Here is a 17624-nt window from a genome sequence, read left to right as displayed (position 1 = left end):
CGCTTTCTATTGTGAACTTGATGAAGATCCCACTGATCATATTTTGGCTGAGGTCAAACAAGTGGTCGATCATGGACATGAACAAGGGTATCTCACTAATCATGAACGTAACTTTCTCATTAATCAACATCCAAGGATCCCGGTCCTATACATTGTCCCTAAAATCCACAAAGATTTAGAAAATCCACCTGGAAGACCCATCGTCTCTGCAAAGGAATCGGTGCTGGAACCTATATCCATTTTCCTTGACAAAATCCTTCAGCCCTATGTTCCGCAATCACCTTCATACATCAAGGACACCTCGCATATGCTACAATTCTTGTCTACTGTCAGTTTAAATGAAAATTGCCTTTTTGTCACGATGGATATCGAATCCTTATATACTGTAATACCTCAGTACGATTTGTTAACTGTGATTGCATCCATATTAAACAACAGACCACAACCACAGCGCATCCCAACTTCCTTCATTCTTCAATTGCTACATTTGGTCTTAACTATAAATTACTTTATGTTCCAGCATAAATTCTATTTACAGATCAGAGGAACAGCAATGGGAGCCGCCATGGCCCCAGACGTGGCCAATTTATTCGTCACTGCCTTCGAAAAACAATACATTGAAGACAGTATTTGGACATCCCATCTTAAATATTGGAAAAGGTATATTGACGACATGTTCGTTGTATGGGAAGGGTCCGTATCATCACTATTGGAATTTCATACGTGGTTGAACAGTCTCGATACATGCTTAAAATTCACTATGAATTATCACACTCAGCAAGTTGCATATCTTGACCTTTTGATCACTAGGCAGTCGGATTCAATCATCACTACATTATACTGCAAACCAAATGACCGTAATAACCTTTTGAGGTTTGACAGTTTTCATCCTCACACATTCAAAATGAATTTACCAGTTGGTCAATTTATGAGATTGAGACGCATATGCACAGACCATCAAGAATTCAAGGACCAAGCACAAAATATGGCCCACAGATTCTTACAATGTGGATACCTGGTCTCTAGTGTTAAAAAAGCTTATCGCAGAGCTTTATACTCTAATCGTGATTATCTATTTTTGCCTAAAAATCGGGAGGATTCGAACCCACAAACTCTGGTGCTAAGACACACACTGGCAGCTCCTGCTATTAGCAGAGCCATTCGGCAGCACTGGAGAATCTTGCAAGAAATACACCCTCAACTTCAAGATCCAATTCGAATAGCCTACTCCAGAGGTCAAAACATTAAAGACCGAGTTGTACACTCTACTATGTATAATCCACCGATGGTGATGGATAATCCAACATGTAATGGGAAATGTGCATACTGTCCTCAAAAAGCTTCAATCTCTTCTATTCAGACATCCACGGGCAGAATTGTAAATTTGCCTCCATCCGATTGCAACACATCATATGTAGTATACGCAATCTTCTGCCCGTGCCCATTGACTTATGTGGGAATGACCAAATGCCCAATACGCTACAGACTCACAGAACACAAATGCTGTTTAAAAACTGGCAGATTAGATGAGCCTTTAGTTTCACATTGCAAAGACATCAATCATGTCTATTCAGACCTTCGTTGGACTATATTGGAATTTGTTGCGGAGCATTGGAGAAGAGGCAACAGAATTATAAGACTTCAACAAGCTGAACAGAAATGGATATTTCAATTACAGTCATTGGCCCCGCATGGACATCGAGTGGGTTCACTTCATGTGAACCCGCACCTAGGTTTGTCAAACATATACAGGTTTGCCGACTACACACAGGTGAGGCATGATTAAAAACATATAAGCAGGTAGAGCAGAGTGGTTGACTCACGTAGACGCCAGAATAAGGATATGGCGTGAAGCTCGGGTGAGTAACAAGCTGTAGACTTAAAGCCCCTGGGATGTACATGTTTAAACTGCTCGTTTTTAAATTTGTGTGATTTAGCATATATAAATATTTTTGTTCTTATAGAAATATCACAGATGTGGAATTTAAAACGCATTTTCTAAAAGTATTATCTAAGCATACTTCCTAGTCCCTGAAGCAGCAATCACTGCGAAACGTACATCGGACTTCGGTGATCCAGCGCGGTGGCGCTCAGTCCCGACCTGTGCGGCAGCGCCGCGGCACTAGTATACAACGAACGGGAGATACCCGTGCGGTAAAGCAGGACCTCGACAAACAGCGCGGCAGCGCTGATATTTGGAAAAATAAGGAGGCAAGTGTATTGTTTTTGAAACGCTAATAGCAGGACTCACTTGACAGCAGCAAAGCGTATTGTCTATACTTGCCAGCAGAGGTATCTGAGCAGGACTTGCATGAAAGTTTAACTTTTTTCACATACTAAAAAAAAGCAAAAAAGCAAAAAAAGTACAAATGACTGCTTGCCTTTAAATTTTACAGGACCGATGATTAAAGATGACCCAATGTGACTGAAAATACAGGCATTAAATGCATGCATGTCACGGGTGGTATGATGGTCCATAATAACATAGTAAGTGAATCATTGTCATAAAAGAACACATGTAAATTTTGAAATATTGTTTATACAACGTGTTTTATAGTAGTGTTTACCTTATTGTTGTACTCTGTATGAAACTTTGGATATTATTGGTAGACTTCAATTACCCCAATACTGAATGGGTAAATATAACATCAGGACATGCTAGAGAGATAAAAGTTCTTGGATGAATTAAATGACAGTTTTATGGAGCAGTTGGTTCAGGAACTGACGAGAGAGAAGCAAGTATAGATCTAATTCTCGGTAGAGCGCAGGATTTGGTGAGAGAGGTAACGATGTTGGGGCCACATGGCAATAGTGATCATACTATGATCAAATTTGAATTAATGACTGGAAGGGGGATAGTAAGTAAATCCAAGGCTCTAGTTCTAAACTTTCAAAAGGGAAACTTTGCTAAAATGAGAAAAATAGTTAGAAAAAAGTGAAAGGAGAAACTTCAAAGGTAAAAAATGTGCAAAAGGCGTGGACATTGATAAAAAATACCATCCTAAAAGAACAGCCAGATGTATTCCACACATTAAGAAAGGTGGAAGGAAGGCAAAACGATTACCAGCATGGTTAAAAGATGAGGTGAAAGAGGCTATTTTAGCCAAAAGATCGTCATTTAAAAATTGAAAGAAGGATCCAACAGAAGAAAATAGGATAAAGCATAAGAATTGGCAAGTTAAATATAAGACATTGATAAGACAGGCGAAGAGAAAATTTGAAAAGAAGTTGTCCGTAGAGGCAAAAACTCACAGTAAAAACCTTTTAAAATATATCCAAAGCAGAAAGCCTGTGAGGCAGTTGGACTGTTAGATGATCAAGAGGTTAAAGGGGCACTTAGAGAAGATAAGGCCATCACAGAAAGATTAAATGATTTCTTTACTTCGGTGTTTACTGAACAGAATGTTGGGGAGATACCTGTTCTGGAGAAGGTTTTCATGGGTAGTGATGCAGATGAACTGAACCAAATCACGGTGTACCTAGAAGATGTGGTAGGCCTCATTGACAAACTGAAGAGTAGTAAATCACTGGGACTGGATTGCACACCCCAGGATTCTGAAGGAATTAAGAAATGGAATTTCAAATCTATTAGTTAAAATTTGTAACCTGTCGTTAAAATCATCCATTGTACCTGAAAACTGGAGGGTGGCTAATGCAACCCCTTTATTTAAAAAGGGCTCCAGGGTTGATCTGGGAAATTACAGACCAGGTAGCCTGACTTCAGTGCCAGGAAAAATTGTGGAAAGTGTTCTAAAGATCAAAATCACAGAACATATAGAAAGACATGGTTTATTGGAACAAAGTCAACATGACTTTACCCAAGGCGAGTCTTGCCTTAGAAATCTGCTTCACTTTTTTGAAGGGGTTAATAAACATGTAGATAAAGGTGAACCGGTAGATGTAGTGTCTTTGGATTTTCAGAAGGCTTTTGACAAAGTTCCTCATGAGAGGTTTCTAAGTAAAGTAAAAAGTCATGGGATAGGTGGCGATGTCCTTTCGTGGATTACGAACTGGTTAAAAGATAGAAAACAGAGAGTAGGATTAAATGGATACTTTTCTCAGGGGAAAAGGGTAAACAGTGGAGTGCCTCAATGATCTGTGCTAGAAACCATGATTTTCAATATATTTATAAATGATATGGAAAGGAATATGACAAGTGAGGTAATCAAATTTGCAGATTATACAAACATTTTTCAGAGTACTTAAATCACAAGCAGATTGTGATAAATTGCAGGAGGATCGTGTGAGACTGGAAAATTGGGCATCCAAATGGTAGATGAAATTTAAAGTGGATAAGTGCAAGGTGATGCATATAGGGAAAAATAACCCATGCTGTAGTTAAATGATGTTAGGTTCCATATTAGGACCTACCACCCAGGAAAGAGATCTAGCAGTCATATTGGATAATACATTGACATCGTCGGTTCAGTGTGTTTCGGCAATCAAAAAAGCAAACAGAATGTTAGGAATTATTAAGAAGAGAATGGTGAATAAAATGGAAAATGTCTTAATGCTTCTGTATCGCTCCATATGAAACCACACCTTGTACTGTGTACAATTGTGGTCACCGCATCTCAAAAAAGGTATAGTTGCAATGGAGGGGAATGGAATAGCTCCCCTATGAGGAAAGACTAAAGAGGTTAGGGCTACTCAGCTTGGAGAAGAAACGGTTGAGATGGGCTATGATAGAGGTCTTTAAAATCATGAGAGATCTAGAACGAGTAAATGTGAATCGGTTATTTACTCTTTCGGATAATAGAAGGACTAGGGGGCACTCCATGAAGTCAGCTTGTAGCACATTTAAAACTAATCGGAGTAAATTCTTTTTATCCCAGGACAAGCAGGATGCTAGTCCTCACATATGGGTGACGTCACTGACGGAGCCTTATCATGGAAAACTTTCTGTCAAAGTTTCTAGAAACTTTTGACTGGCACACTGAGCCCACTGTGCATGCCCAGCATGCCATGATTCCTCGAGCCACAGGGGTCTTCCTTCAGTCTTCGTTTTTCCATGCTGCTTTTAGCATCGCGGAGCAGGAGCCTTGTGTGAATTTTTTTTTTCACACAACTCTGTCTAAAAATCAGATTAAAATATCTTTTCTCATTCCCACATCGGGGTCTCTCTTCAACCACGGGCCGGTGAGTAGAAATTTTGTTTCCGACTCTTTTTGAGTTCACAAAATGTTTAGTCAGATATCCATCGATGGCTGTCGCGGTTATCATGGCCACAGGTTTTAAGAAATGTCCCAAATATAATCGAACAATGTCGATTACTGATACACACCTTGAGTGTGTTCTTTGTTTGGGTCAGTCCCATGATGTCTCATCATGTCCAAAATGTGAAGAAATGACCGCTAAAGGTTGAAAAGCACTTCAGGAAAAGATGGAGTACCTTTTCCACATCCAGTTATTACCTTCCACATCAACGTCCACCCATTCGTCTCCAGCCGGAGTGTCAAAAAGGCTGGTTATTAAAAAACATTGTCTGGAGGGCTCGGGGGACCGGTCGTCACCAACCTCGTCCACGGCATCGACGAAGTCAACTTCTGGCCTTGAAAAAGCCACAGAGCAATGTACAAAACATCGGCATCGACATTCTTCAATTCCGGAAGCCTTGTTATTGCCGGAGCAGTTGCGAGCCAAGAGACCTCGTCTACAGGAGACACTGAGGCCTTCTACACCGAGGCGTTCCCCACCCCTAGGGGTGCCGTACATCGAGCCACCGCAGGGCCCTGTGGTAGAGCCGATGACACCTCCACTGCCACCACGTATAGCTGCTCTGCCTGCATCAGCTATTATGGAGGAACTGAGCGGATTCATCCGCCAGGCGGTATGAGAAGCGCTCCAAGAATATCGACACTGATGCCGATACCTTTGCCGAAGCCGACACCATTGTCGATGCCGGTGCCCACACTGATGCCGGGGCCACCCCCGAAGAGAAAACAAGCACCGATGCCGGGACCAGCACCAATGCCGATCCCGATGCCATTCCCGATGCCAGTACCCACGCTGGGGACTCCAATGCAGCCAGACATTTCAATTTTTCAACCGCTCGTGGACAAACTCGATGTCCTCATTGGTGCCATGCCATCACAACCTCCTTTCTGAGTGCCAGAGCCATAGAACCAGTACCCCGGACTCAGCAGGGCAGAGGATTCTACTCCCATTATTTCCTCATTCCAAAGAAAACGGGAGGCTTACGTTCCATGCTAGACCTCAGCAATCTCAACAAATTTCTACGAAAAGAAAGATTCAGGATGGTCTCTTTAGGCACAATGCTTCCCCTTCAGACAGGAAACTGGCTTTGTTCTCTGGTTCTACAACATGCTTACGCTCACATTCCCATATTCCCTCCTCATCGCAAGTATCTGCATTTCCTGGTGGGTCAACAGCATTTCCAATACAGGGTACTACCATTTGGACTTGCCTCAGTACCCAGAGTATTCACGAAATTCCTAGCAATAGTAGCAGCACACTTACACAAGGAAAGTGTACACGTTTTCCCCTACCTGGACGACTGGCTCATCAGAAGTCAATCTCAACAAGGAGCTCTTGCTTCTCTCAGATGAACAATCACTCTGCTGCACTCGATGGGTTTTCTCATAAATTACCAAAAGTCCCATCTCACCCCGTCTCACCTACTTCAATTCATTGGAGCAGAATTGAACACCATCCTATCAAGAGCTTTCCTACCTGAAGATTGGGCGGAAACACTCTCCTTATTAGCAAACTCGCTAAGCTCGCAGAAACAGGCGACAGCTCATCAGTTTCTAACTTTACTAGGTCACATGGCCTCCACAGTTCATGTCACTCCTATGGCCAGATTAGCCATGCGAGTATCCCAATGGACATTGAGATCACAGTGGATACAAGCAATTCAACCACTGTTGTCTCCAATTAAAATAACCCACCAGCTACGTTAATCTCTCCTTTGGTGGGTAAACAGGAACAACTTGCGCAAAGGCCTACCTTTTCAACAACCAGTTCCACAGATAACTTTAATTACAGATGCATCCACCTTAGGTTGGGGAGCTCACATAGACAATCTCCAAACCCAGGGTACTTGGACAAAACTCAAAGCAACATTTCAAATAAATTTCCTGGAACTTAGAGCTATACGTTATGCTCTACATGTGTTCAAGAACTGCCTTTCACAAAAGACTTTTCTGATTCAAACGGACAACGCAGTCGCCATGTGGTACCTGAACAAACAGGGAGGTAAGAACATAAGACCATGCCATACTGGGACAGACCAAGGATCCATCAAGCCCAGCATCCTGTTTCCAACAGTGGCCAATCCAGGCCATAAGAACCTGGCAAGTACCCAAAAACTAAGTCTATTCCATGTTACCGTTGCTAGTAATAGCGGTGGTTATTATGTAAGTCAACTTAATTAATAGCAGGTAATGGACTTCTCCTCCAAGAACTTATCCAATCCTTTTTTAAACACAGCTATACTAACTGCACTAACCACATCTTCTGGCAACAAATTCCAGAGTTTAATTGTGCTTTGAGTGAAAAAGAACTTTCTCCGATTAGTTTTAAATGTGCCACATGCTAAATTCATGGAGTGCCCCCTAGTCTTTCTATTATCCGAAAGAGTAAAAAACCAATTCACATGTACCCGTTCTAGACCTCTCATAATTTTAAACACCTCTCTCATATCCCCCCTCAGCCGTCTCTTCTCCAAGCTGAAATGTCCTAACCTCTTTAGTCTTTCCTCATAGGGGAGCTGTTCCATTCCCTTTATAAGAACATAAGAACATAAGAAGAACATAAGAAAATGCCATACTGGGTCAGACCAAGGGTCCATCAAGCCCAGCATCCTGTTTCCAACAGTGGCCAATCCAGGCCATAAGAACCTGGCAAGTACCCAAAAACTAAGTCTATTCCATGTAACCATTGCTAATGGCAGTGGCTATTCTCTAAGTGAACTTAATAGCAGGTAATGGACTTCTCCTCCAAGAACTTATCCAATCCTTTTTTAAACACAGCTATACTTACTGCACGAACCACATTCTCTGGCAACAAATTCCAGAGTTTAATTGTGCGTTGAGTAAAAAAGAACTTTCTCCGATTAGTTTTAAATGTGCCCCATGCTAACTTCATGGAGTGTCCCCTAGTCTTTCTACTATCCGAAAGAGTAAATAACCGATTCACATCTACCCGTTCTAGACCTCTCATGATTTTAAACACCTCTATCATATCCCCCCTCAGTCGTCTCTTCTCCAAGCTGAAAAGTCCTAACCTCTTTAGTCTTTCCTCATAGGGGAGTTGTTCCATTCCCCTTATCATTTTGGTAGCCCTTCTCTGTACCTTCTCCATCGCAATTATATCTTTTTTGAGATGCGGCGACCAGAATTGTACACAGTATTCAAGGTGCGGTCTCACCATGGAGCGATACAGAGGCATTATGACATTTTCCGTTTTTATTCATCATTCCTTTTCTAATAATTCCCAACATTCTGTTTGCTTTTTTTGACTGCCGCAGCACACTGAACCGACGATTTCAATGTGTTATCCACTATGACACCTAGATCTCTTTCTTGGGTTGTAGCACCTAATATGGAACCCAACATCGTGTAATTATAGCATGGGTTATTTTTCCCTATATGCATCACCTTGCACTTATCCACATTAAATTTCATCTGCCATTTGGATGCCCAATTTTCCAGTCTCACAAGGTCTTCCTGCAATTTATCACAATCTGCTTGTGATTTAACTACTCTGAACAATTTTGTGTCATCTGCAAATTTGATTATCTCACTCGTCGTATTTCTTTCCAGATCATTTATAAATATATTGAACAGTAAGGGTCCCAATACAGATCCCTGAGGCACTCCACTGTCCACTCCCTTCCACTGAGAAAATTGCCCATTTAATCCTACTCTCTGTTTCCTGTCTTTTAGCCAGTTTGCAATCCACGAAAGGACATCGCCACCTATCCCATGACTTTTTACTTTTCCTAGAAGCCTCTCATGAGGAACTTTGTCAAACGCCTTCTGAAAATCCAAGTATACTATATCTACCGGTTCACCTTTATCCACATGTTTATTAACTTCTTCAAAAAAGTGAAGCAGATTTGTGAGGCAAGACTTGCCCTGGGTAAAGCCATGCTGACTTTGTTCCATTAAACCATGTCTTTCTATATGTTCTGTGATTTTGATGTTTAGAACACTTTCCACTATTTTTCCTGGCACTGAAGTCAGGCTAACCGGTCTCTAGTTTCCCGGATCGCCCCTGGAGCCCTTTTTAAATATTGGGGTTACATTTGCTATCCTCCAGTCTTCAGGTACAATGGATGATTTTAATGATAAGTTACAAATTTTTACTAATAGGTCTGAAATTTCATTTTTTAGTTCCTTCAGAACTCTGGGGTGTATACCATCCGGTCCAGGTGATTTACTACTCTTCAGTTTGTCAATCAGGCCTAGCACATCTTCTAGGTTCACCGTGATTTGCTTCAGTCCATCTGAATCATTACCCATGAAAACCTTCTCCATTACGGGTACCTCCCCAACATCCTCTTCAGTAAACACCGAAGCAAAGAAATCATTTAATCTTTCCGCGATGGCCTTATCTTCTCTAAGTGCCCCTTTAACCCCTCGATCATCTAACGGTCCAACTGACTCCCTCACAGGCTTTCTGCTTCGGATATATTTTAAAAAGTTTTTACTGTGAGTTTTTGCCTCTACAGCCAACTTCTTTTCAAATTCTCTCTTAGCCTGTCTTATCAATGTCTTACATTTAACTTGCCAATGTTTATGCTTTATCCTATTTTCTTCTGTTGGATCCTTCTTCCAATTTTTGAATGAAGATCTTTTGGCTAAAATAGCTTCTTTCACCTCCCCTTTTAACCATGCCGGTAATCGTTTTGCCTTCTTTCCACCTTTCTTAATGCATGGAATACATCTGGACTGTGCTTCTAGAATGGTATTTTTTTAACAATGACCACGCCTCTTGGACATTTTTTACTTTTGTAGCTGCTCCTTTCAGTTTTTTTCTAACAATTTTTTCTCATTTTATCAAAGTTTCCCTTTTGAAAGTTTAGCACGAGAGCCTTGGATTTGCACACTGTTCCTTTTCCAGTCATTAAATCAAATTTGATCATATTATGATCACTATTGCCAAGTGGCCCCACCACCGTTACCTCTCTCACCAAGTCCTGTGCTCCACTGAGAATTAGATCTAAAATTGCTCCCTCTCTCGTCGGTTCCTGAACCAATTGCTCCATAAAGCTATCATTTATTCCATCCAGGAACGTTATCTCTCTAGCGTGACCCGATGATACATTTACCCAGTCTATATTGGGGTAATTGAAGTCTCCCATTATTACTGCACTACCAATTTGGTTAGCTTCCCTAATTTCTCTTAGCATTTCACTGTCCATCTCACCATCTTGACCAGGTTGCCCTTCTCTGCACCTTCTCCTTCGCAATTATATCTTTTTTGAGATGCGGCGACCAGAATTGTACACAGTATTCAAGGCGCCTAGATCTCTTTCTTGGGTAGTAGTACTTAATATTGAACCTAACATTGTGTAACTATAGCATGGGTTATTTTTCCCTATATGCATCACCTTGCACCTTGCACTTGTCCACATTAAATTTCATCTGCCATTTTGATGCCCACTTTTCCAGCCTCACAAGGTTTTCCTGCAATTTATCACAATCTGCTCATATCTCCTTTGTCAAGAAGCCGCACAGATTTGGGACTGGGCCCCGACACATTCCATGTTTCTCCAGGCCACTTATCTAGCGGGCATCCACAATGTAGTTGCAGATCACCTCAGTCATCAGTTCAACCTCACAAATGGTCCCTGGATCCCTTAGTAGCAACCAGGATATTTCAATGTTGGGGACAACCAATAATAGACCTCTTTGCATCAGACCTGAATCACAAGGTGGACAGGTTCTACTCTCTGCACAAACAGAAACATCAGCCAGCCAAGGAAGCCTTTGCTCGCCCTTGGAACTCAGGTCTTCTATACGCGTATCCCCCGATACCGTTAATAACTAAAACTCTATTTTATTTATTTATTTATTTAACATTTTTATATACCGACCTTCATGAAAGAAATTCATATCAGATCGGTTTACAAATAACATGAGGGGAATAACAAAGTCAACCATATAACAAGAAATGAAAGTTACATATAACAAGGGGTATTAACCTGGAGGGCTAGGATAGCCGGAGCGATAGAAGGCATAACTGAACAAATTAGATAATACAATAATATGATGAGAAGAGGCATAAGTGTATAGGCTACACTTGTCAGAGAGTTTAGGTAGGAGTCAGTGTCTGAATTAGTGAGGAATTGCTGGATCTGTAGGTTAAGTGAAGGCCTGGATGAAGAGCCATGTCTTAAGTTTTTTACGGAAGGTAAGCGGGCATGGTTCTAATCTGAGTTCTGTGGGCATCTTGTTCCAGATGGCTGGGCCAGCTGTAGAGAAGGTTCGTTCTTTGGTTGATGATAGGCGAGTAGATTTCGTTGTAGGGGGTTGCAGGGTGCCTTTATATGCTTCTCGAATCGGTCTGTCTGATGAGTATAATTTGAGGGGAATCTGGAGGTCTAGTTGTTGTTGGTTGTGAATGACTTTGTGGATTATAGTGAGAGCCTTGTGTAATATTCTATATTTGATTGGCAGCCAGTGCAGGTTCTGTAGTATGGGAGTGATGTGTGTTCCTCTGTTGGTATTAGTCAGGATTCTTGCCGCAGCATTTTGAAGCATCTGTAATGGTTTGATAGATGAAGTAGGGAGCCCGAGGAGAAGAGAGTTACAGTAATCTGTTTTGGAAAAGAGTGTGACTTGGAGCACTGTCCTGAAATCTTGGAAGTGGAGGAGGGGTTTGAGCCTTTTCATGACTTGTAATTTATAAAAGCAGTCCTTGGTAGTGTTATTGATGGCTTTCTTAAGATTCAGACGGTTATCAATGATTACTCCAAGGTCCCTTACTTGCGTGATCTGGGTGTTGCCTGCTGGTGGATTGATTAAGGCCGAGTGGTCCGAGGAGATGATTAGGAGTTCAGTCTTATTTGCATTCAGAACTAGATTCAAGTTGGTGAGCAGACTGTTTATAGATTTGAGGCAGATTTCCCAAAAGGCGAGAGATTTAGGGAGAGATTCTGTAATGGGAATCAGAATCTGTACGTCATCTGCATAGAGATAGAATTTTAATTTTAGGTCCGTAAGCAGTTTGACAGAGGGGCAGGAGGTATATATTGAATAGTGTGGGTGACAAGGAAGAGCCTTGTGGTACTCCTAATGTTGATTGACATCTGGGGATTCGTTGTTATTGATTTTTACTTTGAAGCTTCTGTTACTTAGAAAGGAGTTAAACCAGCTGTGTGCAGATCCTGTTAATCCGATTTCTTGCTAGGGCGATTTAGTAGGATGGAGTGGTTCACGGTGTCAAATGCAGAGGAAATGTCCAGAAGGACTAGGATAAAAGATTGACCTTTGTCTAGGCCCATGAGGATGTGATCGGCAAGGGAGATAAGTAGGGTTTCTGTACTAACTGCTTTACGAAAGCCATATTGGGATGGGTGAAAAGATATTGTGCTCTTCCAGGTATACAGAAAGTTTGTGTATTAACAACCTTCTCCATGATTTTTGCTAAAAAGGGAGGTTGGATATGGGGCGGAAGTTGGAGGGTTCATTTGTGTCGAGGTTAGGTTTCTCAGGAGAGGTTTGAGGGATGCGGTTTTCAGCCTGTCCGGGTAGATTCCTTGGGCGAGTGAGCAATTTATAATGTTGGCCAATGCTCTGGAAATAGTATTCGGGATGAGAAGCAGTAGTTTTAGTTGGAATGTGATCTGTTGGGTTGGTTTGATGGTTTTAGTTTCTTAAGTATAGATTCGATTTCCAGTGGTGTTGTAGGTTCAAAGGAATCAAGAATGGCCCCAATATAAGTCCTGAAATTGAAAATTATGGAGGGTGGAGTTGCATTGTTTGGTAGGCGTGCTAATGTGTCTGCAGTTTTTTTCTGAAAGTAGAGTGCTAATTCGTCTGCTTTGGTTTGTGCTTGGTCGTCTGGAATGGTGGGTGTAGGGGATTTTGTGAGTTGGGAGACGTAAGAGAATAGGGTCCTGGCATCAATTGAAGGTCGTGTATTCTGTGGGCATAGAAGTCTCTTTTTGTCTTTAAGATGGTGATCCTGTAGTTGTGGAGGGTGCGTTTGTAATCAGATAAATTAGTGGAGTTGGGGATCTTACGCCATTCGTATTCTTTGTATCTGAGGTTTTGTTTCATCTGCTTGAGTTCTGGGGAGAAACCAGGGTTGTTTCTTCTTCTGTATTGAGTTGATTATTTTTCACCGTTTTAGGACATAATTTATTTGCTATTGCCTCAGTGATATTGTGCCAAGAGAGGAAGGCTGCATCTGGGCTAGTGGTGTCCAGATTGGGGAGTTCTTTTGGTGAGATGATCACTGAGTGTGTCAGAAGTGCAGGTTTTCCTAAATTGGATGGTGGAAGGTGGTTGAGGAGGTTTAGGGCTTCTGAGTCATGAGTGTGGTTGTAATTATTGAATGGTCTGACCAGGGAATTGTGGTACAGATAGGATCATTTTATAAGATATATTAGAATTGATGAAGATGAAGTCCAGAGTGTGTCCTGCTTTATGGGTAGGTTTTTCTATGATTTGTTTAAAGCCCATTGCACCCAGGGTGGTAAGGAGTGCTTCACAGTTAGGTGAAGTGCTCTAGTGAAGCTACAACAGGACAAGGGGTCCATGATACTCATAGCCCCATATTGGCTTCGACAGATGTGGTTTCCCATACTTCTCGACATATCAATCACAGAGCCAATTCTCCTGGGTGTAGCTCCCACTCTCATAATTCAGGATCAGGGCAGGTTGCACCATTCCAACCTTCAGTCCCTATCTCTGACAGCCTGGATGTTGAAAGCTTAATCTTACAACCACTCAATCTTTCCACTAATGTCTCTCAAGTGCTTATAGCTTCACGTAAACCTTCCACATGGAAGAACTATTCTTCAAAGTGGAAAAGATTCACTTTGTGGTGCACGCAAAAAGACATTGACCCTTTTTCCTGCCCCACACCCTGTTTACTAGACTATCTATGGCACCTTTCAAACTCTGGTCTCCAGACCTCATCTGTAAGAGTACACTTAAGTGCAATCTCGGCTTACCATAATAAAATGGGAGATGCACCAATATCCGTACAACCTCTTGTGAGTAGATTTATGACAGGTTTAACTCACCTTTAACCACCAATTTGGCCACCAGTCACAGAATGGGACTGTAATTTGGTGCTAACAAGGCTCATGCATTCTCCCTTTGAGCCCATGAATTCCTGTGATTTTAAATTTCTCACATGGAAGACTATCTTCCTAATAGCCGTTACATCTGCTAGAAGGGTTAGTGAGTTACAAGCACTTGTCACATACTCACCCTATACAAAATTCCTACATGACCGAGTGGTACTTCATACACATCCAAAATTCCTTCCCATAGAAACATAGAAAACATAGAAATGATGGCAGAAGAAGAGCAAATGGCCCATCCAGTCTGCCCAGCAAGCTTTGCACTTTTTTTTTCTCATACTTATCTGTTACTCTTGGCTCTTAGTAACCTTTTGGTTCTATTTCCCTTCCACCCCCACCATTAATGTAGAGAGCAGTGTTGGAACTGCATCTAAGTGAAATATTTAGCTTAATTAGTTAGGGGTAGTAACCGCCGCAATAAGCAAGCTACACCCATGCTTATTTGTTTACCCAGACAATGTAATTCAGTCCTTGTTGGTTGTTGTCTGTATATAGATCCACTTTTCTTCATTCCCCCTGCCATTGATGCAGAGAATTATTCTGGATATGCATTGCAAGTAAAGTATCAGACTTTCTCCCCTGCTGTTGAAGCAGAGAGCTATGCTGGTTATGCGTGAAGTATCAGTCTTTGTCTCCTGCCGTTGAAGCAGAGAGCTATGCTGGATATGCGTACTTCCCAAAGTAGTTACGGAATTCCATTTGAATCAATCCATAGTTTTGCCCATATTCTTCCCAAGACATGATTCTCACCGAGGTGAGAGAGCTTTACATACCTTGGACTGTAAACGTGCGCTAGCATACTACTTAGACCGCACTGCTGTCCATAGGAAATCCACTCAACTCTTTGTTTCTTTTGATCCAAACAAACCTGGTAATCCAGTGGGCAAACACACTCTCTCCAACTGGCTAGCAGATTGTATAGAGTTCTGCTCTGAAAAAGCAGGCCTTCCTCTCCAAGGGCGAGTAAAAGCACATTCAGTAAGAGCAATGTCAACCTCAGTAGCACACTATCGTTCAGTGCCAGTTCTTGACAAAGCTGCAACATGGAGTTCTCTTCACACCTTTGCAGCTCATTACTGTTTGGACAAAGAAGGATGACAAAATTCAGCCTATGGACAATCTGTCTTAAAGAACTTGTTTCCAGTATAATCCCAACTCCTTTTACATCCAACCTGCTGTGATTTTCGGCTGCCTCATTTTCACCAACAATTCTTCAGTGTTGCTTCACTACAAAATGACTCAGCCTATAGCTTGCTAATCACCCATATGTGAGGACTATCATCCTGCTTGTCCTGGGATAAAGCAAAATTGCTTACCTTGTAATAGGTGTTAGCCTAAGACAGCAGGATGTAGTCCTCACGAAACCCACCCGTCAACCCGCGGAGTTGGGTCCGATACGTTTTATTATTTCATTTTTGCTAACGCTTATTGCTGCATACGAGACTGAAGGGAGACTCCTGTGGCTCGAGGAATCATGGCATACTGGGCATGCTCAGTGGGCTCAATGTGCCAGTCAGATCTTTCTAGAAACTTTGACAGAAGGTTTTCCATGATAGGGCTCCATCAGTGACGTCACCCATATGTGAGGACTACATACTGCTGTCCTGGGATAACACCTATTACAAGGTAAACAATTTTGCTTTCACTCAACTCACATTTAAACTCTGGAATTTGATGGCTGGAGATATGATTAGTGCAGTTAATGTAGCTGGGTTTAAAAAAGGTTTGGATAAGTTCTTGGAGGAGAAGTCCATTACCTGCTATTAATCAAGATGACTTAGAAAACAGCCACTGCTATTACTAGCATCAGTAGCATGGGATATACTTATTTTTTGGGTACTTGCCAGGTACTTGTTACCTGGATTGGCCACTGTTGGAAACAGGATGCTGGGCTTGATGGACCCATGGTCTGACCCAGTTTGTCAATTTCTTATGTTTCTTATGTACTTGTGGCTTCCAGAAAGCCTTCCATAGAAAGACCTACGGACTGAAGTTGAGGAGGTTTTCTGTGTGGTGTGAGTAGAAGCCCCTAGATCCGTTCTCCTGCCCCACACAAAAACTGCTTGATTGCTGTTATGCTCAGGCGGGACTGCATCTTAGGAGTCATGTGAAGGCTTATTCTGTCAGTCATGGCAATGTCAGAGCCACCTTGCGAGCACTTCCCCTGGATGAGATCTGCAAGGCTGTGACGTGGAGTTCTCTCCACACATTCACATCCCATTATTGTCTGGATAGGGATGGCTGATGTGACAGTAGGTTCAGCCAGTCTGTTCTCTGGAACCTGTTTGAAGTGTAGAATCCAACTCTTTCAACCTAGGGCCCATTGTTTGGGTTCAGGCTGTCTCCCACTCTGTTACCAATAGCACTGGTGGTGTTGTGCCCGTTGGCACCTGGTTAGGTGTCTGTTGGTCCCCTTTTGTGTTGGGGAGCAGCCTATAGATAGGGATTCACCCATGTGTGAAGACTACCATCCTGCTTGTCCTTAGAAAAAGCAGAGTTGCTTACTTGTACCAGGTATTCTCCGAGGTCAGCATGATGTTAGTCCTAACGAAACTCACCTGTCACCCCGCAGAGTTGGGTTTCTCTTATTTTATTTTATCAAAATTCTATGTTATGAGACTGAAGATGGTCCCCCATGTGGACATGTGGTATAGGGCATGCTGAGCATGCTTAGTGTGCCTAGTCAAAGTTTCTAGAAATTTTGACTTAAGTTTTCCACATTGGGCTCCATCTGATGATGTCACCCATGTCTGAGGACTTAAATCCAGCTGTCCTAGGAGAATACTTGTTTCAGGTAAGCAACTCTGCTATATCTTATTAATGTTGGTGGGTATAAACAACAATAAAAATCCTATTGATATGATTTGAGAATATATGACTTCTGAAACTTAATGTTGGAGAGAACTTGAGTGTCACTTTTTGGGCAGCTGCTAGGTGTTTGAGTAAGAGAAATGTGTGCTTTTTCTCTCCACAGTTTGAATGTTTTATAGCACCTAAGCAGCACTGAGGATCAAGAGGCTGAGCTAAGAATGAAATCCACATTTCTTGGCAGACCCAGCGTTTGGATATGGGATGGCTTTTGCAGTTAAACAGAGCTGCATAATTTTGCTGTTGATTGCTGATACAGACTTTGTTTTCTACGTTTTATTTTAGAATTTTAGATTTTGTTAAAAGGTTAATACATGGTTCTCAGTTAACTATTTGGTTACAGTGGTTATTCAAGTTGTTAGGTTAATTATTTTCTATGAACTCTTTGGTTTTTGCAGGACTCTTTAAACATAGAAAATAAAGAACATGACAAAAATGTAAAGGAAAGCACAGAAAGGTACATTATTTT

General features: G+C 41.8%; 1 protein-coding gene across 1 annotated transcript in view; it reads left to right on the top strand.

Annotated features, from left to right (window-relative positions):
- LOC115094675 (RNA-binding protein 44-like) overlaps positions 1 to 17624 on the top strand; it is a 276873-nt gene that overhangs the window by 244840 nt on the left and 14409 nt on the right. The window contains exon 4 of the mRNA XM_029607927.1: positions 17554 to 17612. Within this exon, the coding sequence (XP_029463787.1) occupies positions 17554 to 17612 (59 nt within the window). The remainder of the gene's footprint in view (positions 1 to 17553; positions 17613 to 17624) is intronic.

This window comes from Rhinatrema bivittatum, chromosome 6 (assembly GCF_901001135.1).
Source record: "Rhinatrema bivittatum chromosome 6, aRhiBiv1.1, whole genome shotgun sequence".
Lineage (NCBI taxonomy): Eukaryota > Metazoa > Chordata > Amphibia > Gymnophiona > Rhinatrematidae > Rhinatrema > Rhinatrema bivittatum.
This window is presented reverse-complemented; position numbering and strand designations above follow the sequence as displayed.